Consider the following 19,760-nt stretch of genomic DNA (forward strand, 5'->3'; position numbering starts at 1 on the left):
GAACTTCAGTTTTTTTCTGTGTGGGTTTTGAATTTGAAGTAGGTCACGCTGATGGGGTAAAAGTAAGATGAAGTTACTCTTGGCGTGACACTGGCAGGGATATGATCAGCCTGCCCCTGCTTATTGTCAGTCCTTCAGGAGCTGAGGGCCAGGGTGGGGCTAGTGGATCGAACACCAGCCTATGTTATGGGCATATCTCAGGCTATAGGGTGTGGTCTGTCAGCTTTGCTTCTAAATCCCTATGCGCTGTTAGAATTGACAGGTCTGACAGGGCCGCTGGGGGTGGGGGGGGGTGACCACCTGACCGCTGCTCCGGGGGCCACACCGAAAGTCTGGAGCATATCCCCCATCACAAGGACCCAATCATTAGCAGTATTGGGGAGGGCTAACATGAAGAAACCGCATATATGCATCCCAGCTGAGGTGGGGGGGTGGGTCTTCATGACTGAATTTCATTGGGCCCACTGGGTTTGTGTCAAAAAAAGGTAGGAGGAGCCATGTTGGGGTTCACGACCATGACTGCTCCATTTTTAGAAGCCAAGCTCCTTTTCTCAACCTTTTTAAACCTCTTTCACACCTGGGGGAGCAGAAGAAATGGCCCATAGCCATGTGATATATCTGCACCACACGAGCGGACAGCCTTTTTCAGAGCGAAGGCACTCATGGGTGAAACGGCTTTACTTCACCTGGCCTTGTACCTGGGGGAATAAGCCGGAACGTGAGCCACTGGACTTTAACACTTCTTTTGGTCTCCAAATGGGGGATTATGGGAAATATTGCGAGCGCTTTATAAGTGACTCTCTGTCGCGGACCCCAAAAATCCCCCAAATCCCAGCAGGCAGTGTGATTAATGCGTCCCATCACGCTGATGTGGAATCTGCCCTCGGCAGACATGTTTACTGATGGTGCTGTCCTTCAGGGGGTGGAACCATTCCGCACACACTGTTCTCACATGCTGGCGAGCTGTCACACACCACAGCTGCTGAACATCTACCTGTGTCTACAGATGCGCACACACGCACGCATACACACACTCGCACTCAAACGCACACGCACATTCCCGTTCTCTCTCACACAATTGAGAATCAAAGGCTGCTCACACAAGGGCCCAGAGATCAATGGTGTCTTGTGTGGCAGAGCCATCGCCATGACAAATGGAGGCGATTCTTCCAGGTCAGGTGCTCTAATATGACATGAGCTTACCAAAAGAGCCTTTCAGACAGTTTTATGGGTCTGTTCCACAGTGTGAAGCAGCCAAAGGCTTTCGCTGCATGGATGCTCTGTTAACAACTGGAATTAATCTTTTTTATTTATTGAGTTATTCGTTTATTTTTTATTTTTTCTAATGGTTATATATGCGCTCAGTTCATGCTGGTCCCCACGGAAACTCGCAAATCTGACCCAACTCAGGAATACCATATGAGTACTGCGATGCAGTTTTTATTTTCAGAAAATGTTTGTGTAGCAGGTTTCATGCACGCTGTCTGAAATAATCAGGACTGGCCTGATTCTGTGTGCTAGGATTGTGGAAGTTACACTTTTTGTCTCTGGGTAGCAGCATTGAAGCTGTGATCTACATTTCGCTCTAGATGTGACGCCTGTCTTCGCTAGAATAATCATCCAGGGAGCAGTGTGAATTTTTAGCTCTTTGTATTGTGAGATGAAGCATGAACGAGAGTAAAAAAAAAATTGCTTTCTTGCTGGGCGTCTAGAAGGGGAATATGTTTCTCGCTGTGACTGGCAGGTCCAACGCTACTACTGAGCAGACGTGGTCACGTGATCATGCCTGAAAAAGTTTGTTCACGCCTTCTGTGCTACATATCAGCACCGCTCTGATTAGGCTTGCACAACATCTAAAACACTAGCGTGTTGAATAATACATCAAAATAGTCAGTCAAATACTAGTGGAAGCTAGCACTGACATGAAGCTAAACGCTACAGAGCTGTTTATCCTCCCTAGTCCCATTTATCACTTTTGATGGGCAAAAAATGCAAGCAAATTCCCTTTGATCTCATGTCTATACCATAGCAACCAGGAGGCCTCTTTGACATTGGTCTAAATGTGGCACGATCTCTGCTTTGTAAAATGTGCATTACTGAGGAGAAATTGGTCAAATGGTTGTCATTGTAAGAACAATTAATGAACTGATAGGCATGATGATGATGATGTAAAAATTATTGGGATGGGTAAGCAGGAAATTACAATGTTAAAGGCATCAGGCACAAGATTACAAGGCACAAGGCACACAGAAAGACAGCATATTAAACATATATTAATTTGAATGACAGCACATACATACCAAGTGTAATTAAGTATGATTATCCATGATGTAAAATTAAGCAGTGCTAATATAACTGGACATATTGTTAGCTGAATCAATGTAAAATATCAGCCTCTGTGAACCCTACGCTAATTGTGCTGTGTGGTTCAAGCAAGTGGGCAGGGTAGAAATAAGTATGTGTTTCCTTTCCTTTTTTCACTTTGAATGGAAAACCAGAATGTTTTATTAACACATCTCCCATATATAATCAAAACAGAAAAGTTTCTTTTTTTTCTCCTCCTGTCTGGAATTGGCCATTTGTGAATGCTTTAGGGTTATTGCTATGTCAACCATACCTGCCGATGAGACCTGAAGCTCACCTGAGTGAACTGCTCTAATATATTACAAACCAGCATGTCTTTTCCCAATTGCAAGCCACATTCAGGAGAGTTACAAGTGCACAAAACTGCATCAGAAGTACAGTTTAATGTTATGTGCTAATGTAGCTAATTACTGAACATTGTATTGAGTTTTATAGAAAAGATCAAAAGCAGTTAAGATAGCACTCCCCTCAGAAGTGTATTTTGTGAATTGTAACCAGTTGGTTCTCTTTGCTTTTTGTGTTCTTTTTTAAAAATTCTGCACCGGCAAGTACTAAAAATATAATAGTGTAACTTTCTAAGTCAGCTGACATGCTTGGGAAAGTGCTGGTGGAAGGGGCAGGGGAGGTGTTTCTGAGGAAATTAAGTGAAAACACAAACATGACCTTGACCCAGTCAGTGCAGACTGTAGAGTGCCTGGTGAGAACACATGATTACTTCTCATGGCAGCTTTGACCTCCTTCACTGTCCAGTACAGTGGTCTACTGACCCAAACCTGCTCTCCTTCACAGTCCTACATAGTGGTCTACTGAACCAAACCTGCTCTCCTTCACAGTCTAGTACAGTGGTCTACTGACCCACACCTGCTCTCCTTCACAGTCCAGTACAGTGGTCTACTGACCCACACCTGCTCTCCTTCACAGTCCAGTACAGTAGTCTACTGACCCAAACCTGCTCTCCTTCACAGTCCAGTACAGTGGTCTACTGACCCAAACCTGCTCTCCTTTACAGTCCAGTACAGTGGTCTACTGACCCAAACCTGCTCTCCTTCACAGTCCAGTACAGTGGTCTACTGACCCAAAACCTGCTCTCCTTCACAGTCCAGTACAGTGGTCTACTGACCCAAACATGCTCTCCTTCACAGTCCAGTACAGTGGTCTACTGATCCAAACTTGCCCTACTTCACAGTCCAGTACAGTGGTTCACTAACCCAGTCCAGTACAGTGTGTCAGCTGAGGGGAATACAGGGCAAGCTTGTGTTTAAATACATCTCTCAAGGACAATTAGGACATTATCATAGACTGCATCAAAGTGTGGGTAGAGGGGTGGTCTGGTAGTGTGGAGAATTAATTGGTATATTGACAGAAGAGAGGTACTCTTTGTAAAGAAGTAGTGCTGGTTATAGGGGGGAGGGGAGGTGGAGAGTGTGCTATTTTTAGTTGCAGTTATCAGGGGTCTGCAGGGGTCTGCATTAATAGTGAATTCCCTGCTCCCCCCCGCTAAAACAGTTTGGCAGCACCTGAAGGTGAAACGTCTTTCTGTGTGCACGGGCATTTGGGATGGCACAGGGAAGGCAAGGGCAGAGGGAGGGGTGGGAGGGGTCTGAGGTGACATGTCCTTGCCGCGCTTCCTGGTTGCCTTGGCGACAGAAAAAACGAGCGAACGCATTACATCATGGAGACCGGGAGGTGAGGGAGTGTGAAATTGATTTTGGCGGCAGAGAGAGGTACACGGTCGCGCACGCTTCTGTTTTAGGAACTACCCACCCACCTCCCTCCCTCACCCCCCCCCCTTCCTTTTCCTCCTCCTCCTCCTCCTCCTCCTCCCCCTTCTCCTCCTCCTTTCCCTCACCCTTTACAGGATAGGTTTACCGTCAGGGCATGTTTTACGTTCTTATTTATTTAATTTCCTTTGCAATGCACGGGTGCGGAGTTTGACAGGATCGCAGGTTTCTCTGCGGCGCGGAGAGGCGTTGCGCGGCCGTTCTTCATCGCCCCTTCGCAGAGGAAGACGAGGCAGGCGCTCCGCGCGTCTCGCTTGCCGGCAAAAGCGGCGTCAAATCAGCAGAGATGCGCCGCGCGGTTTCCTGATCTAAATATACCGGGAGAGGTGAAGGATGTGTCAGCGTATGTCAGCCAAATCAGGCTCCGGACATGTGTACTCCTGCGAGCGCATAGGATGGACGTCAGGTTGATTTGTCTTCTTTTTCCTTTCTTCTTCATTGTTTAAACGTGTAAACATTTTGCAGGGTTTTTCTACAAACGAGCACGCGGTGCCTCCTTTGCATTGTGATTTCACGGCGCCACGGTCTTGGGGAATGGGTCTTGATGAATGCTAGATTTGACTAATCTTCCACGCCTAGTCTTTGGGGGAGGGCTGAAGCCGCTCGTGTATTAACCCTAATATGCATGCAAATCGGGAGGTCAGGAAATGTCATTTGTTGCAGAGCCAGAGACTGAATTATGATGCAGGTAAAATGGATGTTATTTCCAGAGCATTTGAAAAAACAGGATCTACAGAAGCAGGCACAGTTGTTGCATAGTTAATATCTATTTAGCCAAATGCACTTTTTGGTCAGCCAGGCAATTTCTTTATATTTGTCAATGTACCAAAATCCCAGCGGACGGGTTAAAGGTCAGGGTGAGGTTAACGAGAAACTGTTAGCGGAGTTTGTTCTCCCGGTCCAGTTGGAAAGGTCATGACATGGAAGTTCACCCTGTCAAGGGTCACGTGCAGCTTCCCTGTCCCGGGCAGAGCTTGTGTGTGTGTGAATGTGTGTGCATGCATGTGTGCGTGTGTGTCTGCACGTGCATGTGTGTGGCATGCTCGAATTGAACATTATCATAGTATCACACCTAGTGATGCTTTGTGCATATTCATTTGCTGAATTGTAAAATTAGGATCATTGTGCAGAAACTACACTAGAGTATCCTTTCCAAATGGGATTGGCAAACCACTACTTGGTCAACACTGAAGGATAGTTTTTTGTGTGTTTTTGTCCTAAAAAGTTACTGTAGTTTTGTAGTTAAAGCATACATGATAATATGGATAACTTGCCTGTCTTGTGCAAATGAAACAATCAAAGGTTGGTTTTCTCTTGCAGAAGAAAGACATCTACCTCTCACAGGTGAAGTGAGAATTTAAGCATGCTCTGCGATGTCTCTCACTCTCTCTTTCTGTCTCTCTCAGTCTCTCTCTCACACTCTCACTCTCTGTATAACTCTCTCTCTCTCTCCCTCATCTGACAGTAGCAGTTGACAAGCCTTCTGTCGTAGAACAGGAGGTTGCCTAGCGACCAGTTGAGTTTGTTTAGAGTAAAATTCAGCAGGGGTGGGGGGAGAGGAGGAGGAGGGTCGGGTCCGGCACACTGCTCAGAGCCACTGGGGGGGATATTTGAAACTCGATGGAATCATATCTAGCGTTGGGTGACTGAGGTCAGACAGGCCTCTGGTCTCAAAGGAAACCTCTTCCTTAAAAAAAAAGTGTTGCTGTTTCCATAGTTTTTGGGCTGTGCTCTATTTGGATAGCTGAGCTTGGACTAGACAAGTTGAGGAACACAATCGCTTTATCGTATCGTCGTATGAGTCGCTGTCAAACATTCAAGTTAATGAAGCAGTATCATCTTTCGGCCTGGGTAAGGCTGCAATGATGGTTTGATAGAGCAGGACCACAGTGGTCATCTGTCCGCTGGCTGGCCCTCAGGCCAGATATCCCTGGTGTTTTTGATATTTAGGCTGATGCACAAGTGAGTAGCGGTCGCTCGGGGAGACAGTGGTCATGGCAGCAACAGGAATGAGCTAGTTTCTGAGCGCTAAGTGTTTTTTTTTTTCTTTTTTTCGTTCTCCTCAGCAAGTGTGGTTAATGAGCTAAATCGATCATGAATCTCTCGTGCAGCGGCACCAAGCACTCCCCCCCGCCCCACAAGGTGGTACTGGCATCTAGAGTGATGTCACTTTAGAAGTATTCAAGAGGGAGACCGAGAAGCAGAGAGAGGCAGAGGCCATTGACAAATGGAACGATTATCTCCCTTGTTTATCTCGCGAGGTGCCTGCACAGAATAGATTCGGGCTTACAGTGCTCTCCAGGGCGAAATCCTATGCCGCGTTACCGAATTGAGTCACGGCAAGACAGACGTCCGCGTTAATTGCAGGGTACAGCGCTATAGAAAAACTCAGTTCGGTTTTCTTCAAGCGACACTCTCAAGTTACCTTCCAAATGACTAGCATATCCCTTGACCTCTGCACTTGTTTAGATCTGAAGCACTGCATGGCAGATTGGCTTTCATTTTCAAGACGCCTTTGCAGTCTGGTTTCATAGACTGCTTCTCTGTGGTAAAAGTCAGCACTGCTGAAATAGTTAATGGTTACATCCTTTTTGGCATTCTGGGTTTTTAATGTAAAGTATATTTTAATTGGTTCTCAGGAATGTCCACTCTTCGTTTGAGGACGAAAGAATGAGAGGGAGAAATGAGGACAGACCATATAATTTCATGCTTTATTAATACTGAGAGCCTTGCTCTTGAGGGACTCCAAAATTAAGTCTCTGGACAAAGAGAAAGACAGAAAAAGAGAACGAGCATGTGTGTGTGTGCATATTAAATTGACAGCTTCAGATCATTACCCCAACTAACTATTAGTGTCACAGTAGCATGGTCCTGTGTCGCTTTTCATTATTCAGTGTTACACTGGGTACCTGTGCCATGAAAATTGGGACTGGTGTTTACAATCCACATTAATGGTTTATATGGTGATTGGGGCAGCTTTACGGTATTATTGGGAGATGTGGTGCAGTTAAAGCAGAGGCATCTCAGTTGAGGCATGCAAATGTGTGTGTAAGCACTGATGTTGGTAGGGGAACGGCACTGTGCGTAGAGGATGTGTGTGTGTGTGTGTGTGTGTGCGTGGGCTCGTGCGCCTGCAGCCCTCTTGTCACCTTCTTAGCCATCAGCGCATGTTCACAATGCTTAACATGTGTGGTGTGGTACAGTTCACGCACCCCCCTACACAACTAGTGGCAGTTCACTCTAGTGGATCATGGTCTGGATGTGTGGTTTGTGTTTCACTGCAGCAACATATGATAAATAGGTTATACTTGAAAAAAAAAATAATTTCATGGCAGTCATTTTTCAGACAACTGAAGCTGAACCACACACACATGCACACACACTAAATTGTCTGAAATATGCTACTTCTACAGAATACAAGTTAGAAGAATATGAAGAATGGGAGAAGCATCCAAGGGCATTGCATTATTGGATAGAATAAAATAGTTTTCACTGATTCAAATGGCTTTACGAGTTGTACATCCCTTTCTTATGTATAGGGACTTCAGAACAACGCAATCTGTATGTATTTAAAACTGGAGAAGTGAGGATTGAGTATTGGTGTTTTAAAACTATCTGTTTTAACAGCTAACACCCTCATTTAATGTTTGGCAGTCTGAACACTGTACACAAGTGCTTCAATCGCTAACCCGGCCTGTACTTGGGCTGGAGTGGGTTTTTTCTTTTACATTCATTCCATTTTTTATGGTGACATTTTAAATCAATCTGGTCACACAATATACAATTTGAATGTGTTAAAACATCCTAAAAATATTTTTATTATTATGTAATACCCATTTAGTGTGGATGTGGAGTTAAACTGCTTGAACGTGGCTTGTTCCACCCCGTGCCTTAGGTTTTGTTTGAGGAGTTACAGTACAGCTTTGCAGGGGAGCTACTTGGAAATATGGAACAAAGGCTAGTAGAGCCATTATTCTTCTGTTCTGCTGTGAAGCATAGGACTTTGTTTACAGATGTGTTTTTTTTACCTTTCCTACCCCTCAGCCTGGGTTGTTTAACGTTGTATTTTAATAATTACCTGGGCTTCACACAAGAATCACAGATTGAATCTCTGGCAGATAAACGCATCCTTCTGACATTTAAATCCCGCAGTATAAATCCGCCACTTTTCCATAACACCTGAGCCCAATCCCTCCATCAGCTGCCACCTTCTCTATGTTTGCAGTGGGCATGCAAATGCTGTTCATGCATAGTGCCATACCAACAAACCGGTCTGCATTCTGGGATCGCATTGTGCGAAAGGGATTCCCCTAGGAGCAATTTGCGTGAGCGCCTGTCGAAAGACGCAACTGCCGTTTCTCCGGATTCGAGCCGGCAGTCCCCCCTGATGACAAGTGCATTCGCCGCTCATCAAAACGATGGCACCGCTGTTCCTGCACGGGCCGGCAGAATGGAGGGAAGTCCTGATTTATGACTGTCAAATGGGTGTACCTTTCCCTGCAATTTGGGTCGTGATCCATCTTCATAGCCTGTAGTCCAGAAAATGAAGTGGAAAGCAAGCTGAAGGCTCTGAAGAATGCTTTGGGATACATGGTTAGAATTTTATGTTGTACTGGAAAAAATAAAAGCAACCACCGCTGGCCACTAGAGTGGCTGTGGCATAGAATGGTCTTTAAAGGTCCATCATAAAGTCTCCAGAAGGAGGGGAATTTCTGTTCAGTATCAAGACAGTTTGTTGTTCATTTGTGAATGTAGGCAGAGTAGCGTTTATGTTTATATTAACGCCAGTATGTTGAATTAGTTTGGTGTGGGCGTCTTTCAGCTTTGCTGAGCTAATGGGGTTAGAGCCAAAAGCGAAAGCAAAACATTCTGTAAAGATTCATCAGCACAGCCGAGGATCCTCTCTGTTTGAAAGCACACATATTTCTATGAGACGCCACTAGGGACCTAATTCATACTGTACCTCACACACAATACAATGAAATGCTGGCATGTACTAGTATGACATGCTCGCTCATGTGTTCTGTACACTATTCAGGCATGTATACGGAGCATCACACTCACATATGAAGTGCATCCATATGCACACATGAATAGCTCTTAAATATATATGCAATGCTGTACATGTGTGTGTGTGTTTATTTTGTATGTGTGTGACTTCTGGATGAGCTTAGATGCCTTTAGGATGTCTAATATTTTAAAACTCCCACTGAATACCCTGCGATTGACTCATTCCTCTCAACCCCCACCCTTCGAAACGTCTACAGGACATGACTGCATGCGTGCAGATTTGCCTTTGTCCGCAAGGCATTTCAGTGCATCTGGATGTCAAATCCTGCTTCGCACACAAACACATTAAATGCTCATATGAAGCATTTGCATGCATACATGTGTGTTTCGTATGAGTGTGATTTTTCAGAGCATTTCCAGATGTATGTGTGCCTGGTTTGAATCATATATCATATCAATACTGTGTGTGTATATATATATATATATATATATATATGTACTTTCTACAATTCTGGACAAGGACTGTATCCACTGATGGATAAAATGTACCATTATCATATGCATTTCATAAATGATTTTCTTCAATAGAATAAGTGAATGAGGGGACTTCAATCAGCTGAACAAAAAACAGCTGGAAACTGTACCGGGTATGGGGTTCTGTATGATTGGGGGTTCTTACCTCAGCATCCCCGACAGCAGAACCCCTGCTTATTGTCATTGGTTCATGGGGAGGCATTAAACCAATCAAAAAGGGAGTTTCTGAAATGGGAACCTCTGAGTAGGGCCTTGCCCAGCAACCTTTTGATCAGGGCACACAGCCTGTTGGTCTGTTTATGTAAGGAGTGCCAGCACTGGCAAAGCACAGCCTGCACATTACTGTCTCTGAATGGCTTCCACATGTGCAGTGCTCAGCAGTGTCCCTTATATAAGCCACTCCATTTGAGGAGCCAGTTTCATTTAGCATGAGTGGATTTCAGTAATGAATGTGAGGAAGATTGGTCTAATTATTAGAAAAGTATTTTCAAGAAATGATGCGCAGGCACTCACGCATAGTTCTCCAATATTTCTTCTGACACCCTGGGTTACAAATAGCTTTGTTAGGCAGACTGAGGGGTTTAAATTTCAGACATGTTCTAAAACCACTGCCGGCGTGTGTGCTTTTGTGTGTGTGTGTGTGTGTGCGTGTGCGTGTGTGTGCGCGTGTGCGTGTACGTGTGTATTATTTGTATATTTGTCCACAGGCCATTGTTAACTGGTGCATTCATCAGTTTAAATTAGTATTTTTTATGACCTTATAACCTGTCATATATTGATGTTTTACCCCGTGAATGGGAAAGGCCACTGGCCCATTTGCATTGGTCCTGTTCCATGGTCCTTCCAGATTGCTGTTTATCAAACAGCAGTTTCCCTGATCGCACGATGGCATTTCAAGGCTTATAATGCTCCCAGTGTGCAACTCTGATTGGTCAGTTTTGCTGGAAACCGCAGCTGTCAGGTGGTACATGCTGGACCACCAGTTCTCCTTAAAAGACCCCCTAAGGCTATCATGGTTCAAGATTCCTGCTTTTTAGATCAGTCTGTCTGATCATCAGAATTTTTCTCATTCTGTGCATGAACTATAACCAGCCATTTGAAACCAGCATGGGATTTCACACTGCCAAGTGTTTCAGCTAAAACATTTCTGTTCTCAGAGGTAGCGTGCACAGACATAAGACTTTTCTGCAGACACATAAATCCTCAGTCTCTCTCTCTCACTCACTCTCTCACACACACCCACACACACACACACACACACATCCACTTTTTTTGCTGCAGTGGCGCAATTAGGATAACTTGTTTGAATCCAGCTCGGTCGGTGTCTCTCGCACTCCTGCCCGTCATCCGAATGGATTCCTCGGGTCACTTCGTTTCATGAGACGCTGCCTGTCGCTGAACGAACCTCAGTGGTGTCGAAAACCTGCGGACGGGAGAGCGAACTGCATTACGGTGTAGACACCAATGCCGCGGCCACGAGGAAGGCGAGCCGCGGTGTGAAATGACATGCCAACATCAATTGCGATCACAACGCGACCTTTTCCCTCGCAACTGATGAGGTCGCTCGGCCCCCGGGAACCCAGCGCTGACGAACTGTCGTGCGGACGCGCGCCTTCCCGCACGCGTGTACGCCTACTACACCATGAGCCGATCTTAAGGAATTAGCATGGATAGGGCTAGGAAAGCTAAGCGCAAAAGCTAATGCTCATGTGAAATACAGCATGGCCCCTTGGCGTGGCTTCCAGTAAGGGCAGAATGGAGTTGTCCGAGAGCATGCCTGAACGATCCTTCGCCTTTTCTATAGGTAAGGCAGCGGAGTGCAAAGTGGCTCTTCTCTCTCTCTCTCTGTCATCATCGCGTCCGTGAGTGCCCCCATGGCATCCCTCCTCGCTCACCGCTGTGACGGACGCGGTCTCCACAAACCCCAATTTTTCCCCGCGACGGGTCTTTATTTCGCTGGCCGCGTCTGTCCCGTTGCGCTTCCGCGTGAGAAATTCCAGGCAGGGGCGATTTCCGTGGTTCGCGTGACTTTTACGGATTCGGCGCAATCTGTGGGGTTGCTTTTCCAGGCTGCAGATGGATTTCTACCTCACCCCAGCAAGTGTTAGAGTAGAAAAAGAGGAACCGAGCCACGCATAGCTACAGGCTGCGATGGAGGCAGACGGTCTTACTCTTCTGCTGGTCTCTCTAGGAGTCCTGTTGCCATCCGCACGCTTGTGAAAAAGGCTTCCTAACCGTACCTGAGCTAAATCTAAAATGACATCCCCAAACCCATTGTACTGTTAGAGATTTACTGCTTCTTTCAGTTCTGGTCCTGATGGCTTCGCGTTAGCACTGCTTGTGTCCTGAACCAATACGCTTCCACATGTGTAAAGCATATGCACATATGCTAGTGCTAAATGCTTAAGTGTAAAATGTAAGGTTCCTCGTCTGTGCCTCTCTCTCTGGGATGGGACGAAGCTGTGCCTGTTGGAGGATGCCCTCCTTTAGCCTTTTTCTCTGAGAGGAAATGCTGAGATGGTACAGCCCCCAGCACCAACCCCCACTCCCCTTGCCCTTAGCTAACCTGGAGACACAGCTGCTCAGCCTGACAAGATTAAGATAGGGTTGGTATTTGCGTCCGGCTTGCTGAAACACACATATTGTACATTTGCAGGAGGTTATTTCGTCTTCCTGATTGTGTCCGTGAAAATGCTCCAGAATTCATGCTTCACTATCGATTACCTTTTTTGTTAGATATTGGGTGTGTTTATTGCAAGGTATGCTACAGATACTAAATACTATAGTGCAATACTTGCTTATGCTCATCTTTGGAAATAATTCCCCATAATGTAGGATTTGCTTCTAGATTGTGGAATCCTCTCCTGCTTAAATTTTGTTTGTGGTTGCTGGAAAGAGTTAAATGTATGACCTGAATACAGATATTAGGATTTCCTGCTCTCTCTCTCTCTCGGTCTTGAGTCAAGGCATTGTAAAAAAAAAAAATTAAAAAAAGGAAAGGAATAGAAATTAAAAAAAATAATGTACCACCAAACATCTAATATGCACTCACCAGCCAAAGTATTTGTCAGATTTCCAAGGCACTTCAAAACAAAATTTGTCAGTCTGCCTGTCACGAGCGGAAGACACGTACATGCATACATAAACCGCACACGGACGCACACACACTCTCTCTTCACTCTCTCTCTCTTCCACTCCCTCCCTTTCTCTCTCCCGGCAAACAGTCATACATACACACACACACACACACACACACACACACGTACACGCTAAATACTAAATCCTCCTGCCGTCCTCCGTGATGCGTGTAAATCAGAGCGTGTTCGCGCGCCCGGCCCGTGACACACGGGAAGATGGACCGCGCCGCGGCACCGCGCTCCGCCGCTGAGCCCAGGCCCCCCCGCTCATCAGCCTGCTAATTTGCGGCCTGTTAGAGGCTGTTGGAAAGCAGTTAAGCTGTCAGCCGCAGTGCAGCAGCGCACCTCTCTCTCTCTCTCTCTCTCTCTCTCTCTCTCTCGCTGCAGCTGCTCTCTCTCTGCTGCCGCTCTGCGGAGCAGCGGCACCGAGCCTGGCAGGCGAGCGAGCGAGGGAGGGAGGGAGGGAGAGAGGCAGAGAGAGAGAGAGAGAGAGAGGGAGGGAGAGAGAGGAGGCGTGACCAGGGGGCTGCCAATCACCGGCACTACAATAGCACGTGTAGCAGTCGTGGTCGGAGACGCGGGCAGGGCTCTCCGGTCCTCACACGCCTGCGTCGCGATCGGCGAGGACTGGTCGAGCCGCGGCTGGTCGGGGATGCTGGCCGCTCCGCCGTCGCCGCTACGCGAATCCGATCTTCTTTAAATAATGCATGCGGAGGTAAACCAAGTACCGCTGGCATACAAGCGCTGAATGACGTATTCCACCACCACCGACCCTCTCACCCCCCCCCACCCCCATACGCACACACACACACCCGGCTACTCCTGTGCTGTGAGAGAATGCTGGAACCTGTAGCTGTCGCGTGAGCCGAAAAGATGTCACACTACCATTTTATCAAATGCTGTAAGTAGCAGCCTGCAGAGCTGTCTTTCTCTTCCTTATGTATTTGTTTATTTATTTTAAGTCTGACCGTAATGTCTCTTTTGGGCTTTATGCTGTGTCCACACTGTGTCAGTGTGCATCTCTTTACCCTTTCATTCTGAAAGTCAGGTCTGTCGTTTTTTGGGGGGGTGGGTGTGTTCTGGAGCATTTGGCTGGTGATGTGTGGTGCTTTAACACGGGGTGAAAAAGGGGGACGATGCCGCTATTGCAGATCGAGTGTCCCTACCTGTCGGTGCATATCTTACCTTGCGCTTCTGAGAGACTCAGGTTATCGTGGCATGTGTGCGTACGCTATGAGTGCCTGCACGTTTGTGTGTGTGTGTATATCTGTGTGTGTGCATTTATATCTTTATGTGCATCCATGTGCATGTGTGTGTATATGCACGCGTGTGTGCATGTGTGTATCTGTATGGACGTCTGTGCATGTGAGTGTGTGTGTGTTTAGGCATATGCAGTGCATTCAAATTTGTGTGAATGTGTGTGTGTATGCATACTGGGGGTGTGTGTGTGTCATTATGACTGTTTGTGTGCATGTATGTGTCTGTGTACGTGTCTGTGTTTGTGTGCACGTGTGTGTGTGTGTATCTATGTGTGTGTGTGTGTGTGTGCGTGTGTGTTTATGTGGTGTGTGTGTATGCATGTGCAGTGCATTCACATTTGTGAGAATGCGTATGTACATTTGCATGTGTGGGTGTTTCTGTCCGTGTGTGCACATATATGCGTGTGTGTGTAGTATGGGGGCAGTGTGGCAGCTTTACTGCAGATGTCAGTGTATGAACATGATGGCTAAATGCGTCAAAGTCACAAGCATCTGCATCTGCTCTCTGTGTCTGGGTACTTCAGGGCCATCAGCAATGCTAAAGGTTTCGAGAGAGAGAGGGAGAAAAGGACAGAGAGAGAGAGGAAGAGAGAGAAAGAGAAGGAGAGAGAGAGAGAGAGAGAGAGAGAGAGAATGGCTGCTTGCCTCTGTCCTCCAGCCAGATTCGATACTGCTGTCGGTGAGGCAGGGAGTCGATTAACTAACGCACTTTTCCCTTCAGGCACACACAGGGGTTCAGGAATAAAACAGAGTGTCTGTCCAAATGGTCACATCGCATCTGGGTTTGGAGAGGAGCATGAAGGTGAATACACAAGGACAGGGGCTTGGTCAGAGATTGAGGAGGATGAGAGAGAGAGGAGGAGAAAGAAAGAAGGAGAGAGAGAGATGTGAGAGAGCGATGGGAGTTTGTGGTCAGTGGGTAGGGGCAGCTTCTGGGATGAAGGTGTGAGGAGTCTACCTCTCAGATTTGCCCAGCATCTGATAAAGAATCGGGATATGACTTCAAAGAATGAAGTACAGTGCACAGTACATATGCGTGTGTGTGTGCGTGTGCGTGTGCGTGTGCATACTGTATGAGCACAAGCCCGGCTCAACCCAACACAGCTGTCAGTGAACATGGCCGAGTTGCTTGCGTTGAGTAGTTTTTGGATTTCAGCATTCTCTATGCAGCATGTGGCCGCTGCACTTGTGCAAGTGAAGCCAGCAGATTTCACAGTCCGCTCACATAGAAAGCCCTTGAGGATCTTTCCTGCAACAGAGTGCACTGGAAGAGAGCCCTCTCTCAACCCTGTCTCTCACAGCTGTCTGTGAGAGTTAATTTAACCTCTGTCCACTCACCTTTCGCTTTTATTATCTGGACGCAAGTAGAATATTCCAATGTTAATCAATATCTGGCAGCAACTCAATAGGTTCACCTACTGAAGCAAAAACAGGATTCTCTCTCTCTCTCTCTCTCTCTCTCTCTCTCACTTTCTCTCTAGCTCTCCCTCTCTCTCTTTCACTCACCTGTCAAATTAAGGATGCTGTGCATGAGAGCTCAATGAATTTGGAGGTGGCGTGTATTATGTGGGATTACCTGGTCCAGTCCACTAGTTAGTGAGAAGGACAGTACATTTTGGAATGCGTGCTCATGAAACACCATCCATATGTGTCAAATTTGCTGCTGCAGACACATGTTTTTTTGGGCTGTAGCTCGTGGTCCAGTCAAGTTGCTTTGGATTTTTGCTTTTCTGTTCCTCAGTGTATAATGTATATGGAAAGTAGACACAGACCATCTGCATGCTTGAATATGAAAATACAAAAACTGTGCCAGTTGAATTTGATACTCTCCAAGTCTCTGCCAGCATGATACTCCTATATTTAGTAGGGTTAGAACCCCAAAGGCGTACGCATTGGTTTAGAGCACACGGTACGACAGGTCTAACTGTACTACTCTTCTGACTTCTCGAGTAATTTTATATTAATGATCTTAGATGCTGCAAGGAGTGACACTTGAGACTCAGCCGCTCGGTCTCTGATACAGATTTCATAAACAGATTTGGAAAGAGGTCACCGTGGGGCAACTCACACCTCAGCAGTGCCAGAATGAGAATTCCACAGAGGTTTACAAACGCGCCGCGGGGCGTTCTGTCCTGCGTGATTCCTGCAGCCGCGGGTCAGTGGTTTATTGTCTGTGCCTGGAGTTAAAGCAGAGGGACCCGAGCTGGTCAAGGATGGGGGAAGCTTTGTAATGGGACTCGGTCAAAGCCCCGCTGTTTTACCTTTGAACATGGATCACGCCGTAACAAGATAGTAAAGCCAGATCTCGCAATAGGTAATGAAATGCTTAGATTGTGTTAGCTTTATGGGCTCTCATGAGCTGAGCAGTGAATTTTTATATGGATCTATGCCTCCGTAGATAAAGACATCCAACTAGTCTGCACCTGCTGCATGATCCAATTGTACTCTGGTGGTTTTGAGGGGATTTTATTGCAAAGGTCATGCACATTTCAAGCAGAGACTCTTTTAAATACACTGTCAGTGAACTCATGCAGATGCATTGATCTTAAAGGTGTCCTCCACGTTTTATGAGTACATCCAAATGTAATTTTTTTACAGTAGCGGAGGGTGGTTTACATTTCCTTGCAGGTTCTAATATATGCATATTTCACTATTTAAATTCATTCCAATTATTCTTTTTAATTACTGTAATCCCTCACAAGGCGTATCAGAATACATGGGCTGAGTCAACCAAGGAGAGGACCTGCTCGCCTGTTCAAGGAAAGTAGAACAGGGGAGAGTGAAACGGGTTCGACAGGAAGTAAAGGGCAGCTCGCGCCATTGCCGCAGATAAAAGCGTGTCCGCTCAGTGTCCCGCCCCCCCGTCGGGCTGTCGGCCCAGGTGAGGGGAAGACGGGTCGGGGGGGATCGCTCCAGGTGTCCGTCACGGTTCTGCTGACGGGGCTCACCGCCGCCCAATCACCACCTGACGCCGCTCCGCCTCGCCATCTGGTCCGCGCACGGAGACCCCAGGTGGTCCTGCCCCTGGCTGTGCCCTTATGAGTGACAGGCGTGGCACCGCGTAGCATGGCATGAGCGGAGATGGACCGCATACGCCTGTCTGTCCCTCTCCGGTGGCCTGCGATCCCTCTTTAAACAGTGTCGGGGGGTGCGGGGCGGTGCTTCCCCCTGGAAGTGTCCCTCCGTGCGGTAGGTGGATCCGAAGCTCTGATGTCGGGCCGGGAGGGGGAGCGGCCATCTGTTCAGGTGACGGCCCTTCCTGAAGATGCCGTTAACGAGTCAGATTGATTTAGAGAGGGAGCCGGCGGGGAAAAGGACTCGGTCTTCAGATTTGTATTGGCAGAGCGATAGATGGGCGTGTCCAGATGTAGCCGAGACGTCTTTCTTTATCCTGACAGGATGGCGGGGCGGTGAAGGGGCGGGCCCGAGGCGAACCGACACGGCCGTTAAACCGAGCGATCGCCGATCGCCCGAGGGACGCACATCTGTTATTATGACAAACAGTAAAAGCCGGAGATTCGCTGGTCATGCTTTTGTTTAGGGGTTTTTTTTTCTTCTCTTTTTTCAGTGGGCCAGGAAAATGGTTGATGATGTCTGCACAAGTTTCGGTTGAAAAGTCTTAGGTGTGTTGAGCGTGTAAATTGCCGTAAGGGGGTCAAAACGCCTGCGATCATCAATCTTCCCCGGGTTCCTGCATGGTTCATTCTGCCGTACGCAGCAGCTTCGGCCCGACACCTGGAGCGCTGTGAAACTTGCGTCCTGAGCATGACGGCAAATGGAAAGCACCTCTTCCCCGTCTCGCCCTTGAAACACAGGTCACGCTGTCAGGCCTTTTGCCGAGCGTGCCCCGTGCCTCCCCCTCGGCTATCCCCTCCATTTACTGCAAAGTGGGGGCGAGTGTCCAGCGTTCCTCCCCGCGGGCGTTCTCTCACAGACCTTTTGCTGAGAGAGATAAGGCCCAACTGTGACAGATGCTCTGCTTGTTTTTTTTTTTGGCGCTGGCCGCCGTCCCATTCGAACCTGCAGGCCCCCGAAACTCTGGATCCCCGAAAATATGCCCCGCCCGGCCGACCACCCGCTACCACTGCTCTGCCACTGTCCAGCAAAGGTCAGACCAAGGACAGCAGATAGAGGACCCACACTGTAAAATGCGCAGTGTTAATTCAGCTCTTACAGTGTTAATTCCACTCTTAACAGATAACATTTGGTCACACTCTGGAATTAGTTGAATTCAATTCAATGAGTTGAATTAACACTGAACATTTTACTGTGCATGAACCCGTCTGAGGCTGGGAGCTGCAAGGGGTACTCTTGTGTGTATGTGCACTGCTGCTGTATGTAAGTGATACGAGGCTATAGTGCAGAAGTAAAATTTTTAAAGGATAAGCTTCTCATGTTTTCCTGTAAAAATGTGCCCGGTGGACTGGAAAACCATTGGTCGGCATGGTCAAGCAGACGGTGAAGCTAAAGTCTGTTTGCCCTTTTCTCTGAAGCTCAAGATGTGTGATAAATAACATGGTAAAAATGTGCAACAGTTACATTAAGGTAGTAATCTGAGCTGTAAGGAAAAGTGTTACGTCAGGTTTTCATTTATAAAAGTAGATGTGAAAACACTGGAGTGCACTTTTACCCTGAAAGTTGGGTATTAACGGCTTCTATCAGTTGTGACCCAATGACTTGGCACCGACTCTTCATTGCCGAAACCTTTTTGTGTGCACTTATGTAAAGCGTTCTGGATAACAGCGTCTGCTAAAGGCTTACATGTAAATGCAAATGTAGTGCTGCATGAAAAGGTGTGCTCGATTGCTGCGTGATACATAAAGGCTTTCAGAATCACCCATTAAACTATCAAGCCTCTCTGCCTCGCCAGCGCGTCTTCTCTGTGTCTGAGACAAAAAGTACTTCTTCTGAATCGTCTACTCGGGCTGACACTCCAGATGTGCTTCAGAGCGTGCCTGCCATGTTTTTGTGAGAAACTAATCCTGGAATCACAGCTTTCATTGTGGCTTACAGAAATAGTATATCACTGACGTGCAAGCTGTTGTCTTGTATACCAATATGAATTTGGCTAGTTGTTTCATTTTCTTTTCCCGGCGACGTGTGACAGTTCGCCCAGGCTGACTGGTTGAATCATTTTTAGGTTAGACTCCCATACTCTTTTCTCTTGCTGTTCAAGTTTGGCTGCTTCATAATGTATGAAGTACAAGTCTGCTGCTGCCCAATTACTCTAAGGGTGATTTAAAGTGGATAACTGAACATTGCTGCAATTATTTTGGTAAAACTTCTCCCAAAAAAAAAAAACTTTCAGTGGGATTTAAGTTCACTTTTTCATTTTCTTTCTTTTTTTCAGAGAGATCAAATCTAAGTGCAAATTGAATAATTTATTATGATATTCTATCCAGAGCAAAAGATTGGACAAATCTAGACTTTTATATAATTTTTAATTTATTTATTTATCTGAAAGAGGGCACAATGTGGTACATATGGAGTGCACTATTGCATGAAGGTACAGTGCATGACGTGATTTAGGCAAGTAGGATATGCTCCTGGATCACTATTGTTGTTCTTGAAACAATATTCCAATGAACCAATCATTGCTCACTGATGTTATTAGTGTGTGCCGAATAACCTTCCCTGCCCTGAGCCAAAATTCTGCTTTCCAGAGAGATAAGCTA

The 19,760-nt window shown here is 46.7% G+C and overlaps 1 protein-coding gene across 5 annotated transcripts in view; it reads left to right on the top strand.

The window, feature by feature from the left end:
* Nucleotides 1–19,760, top strand: part of myo16 (myosin XVI) — a 133,617-nt gene that overhangs the window by 4,235 nt on the left and 109,622 nt on the right. For 2 of the 5 annotated variants that reach the window (XM_035410342.1, XM_035410346.1), the window contains exon 1: nucleotides 4,224–4,551. The exons of 1 other annotated variant lie outside the window; for it this stretch is intronic. In XM_035410342.1, the coding sequence (XP_035266233.1) occupies nucleotides 4,479–4,551 (73 nt within the window). In that variant the 5' untranslated portion in view covers nucleotides 4,224–4,478. Of the gene's footprint in view, nucleotides 1–4,014; nucleotides 4,089–4,223; nucleotides 4,552–13,304; nucleotides 13,728–19,760 lie in introns of those variants that run through there. 2 more of the 5 variants (XM_035410345.1, XM_035410343.1) reach the window with 2 other exon arrangements.

This window comes from Anguilla anguilla, chromosome 3 (assembly GCF_013347855.1).
Source record: "Anguilla anguilla isolate fAngAng1 chromosome 3, fAngAng1.pri, whole genome shotgun sequence".
NCBI classification, from domain to species: Eukaryota; Metazoa; Chordata; class Actinopteri; order Anguilliformes; family Anguillidae; genus Anguilla; species Anguilla anguilla.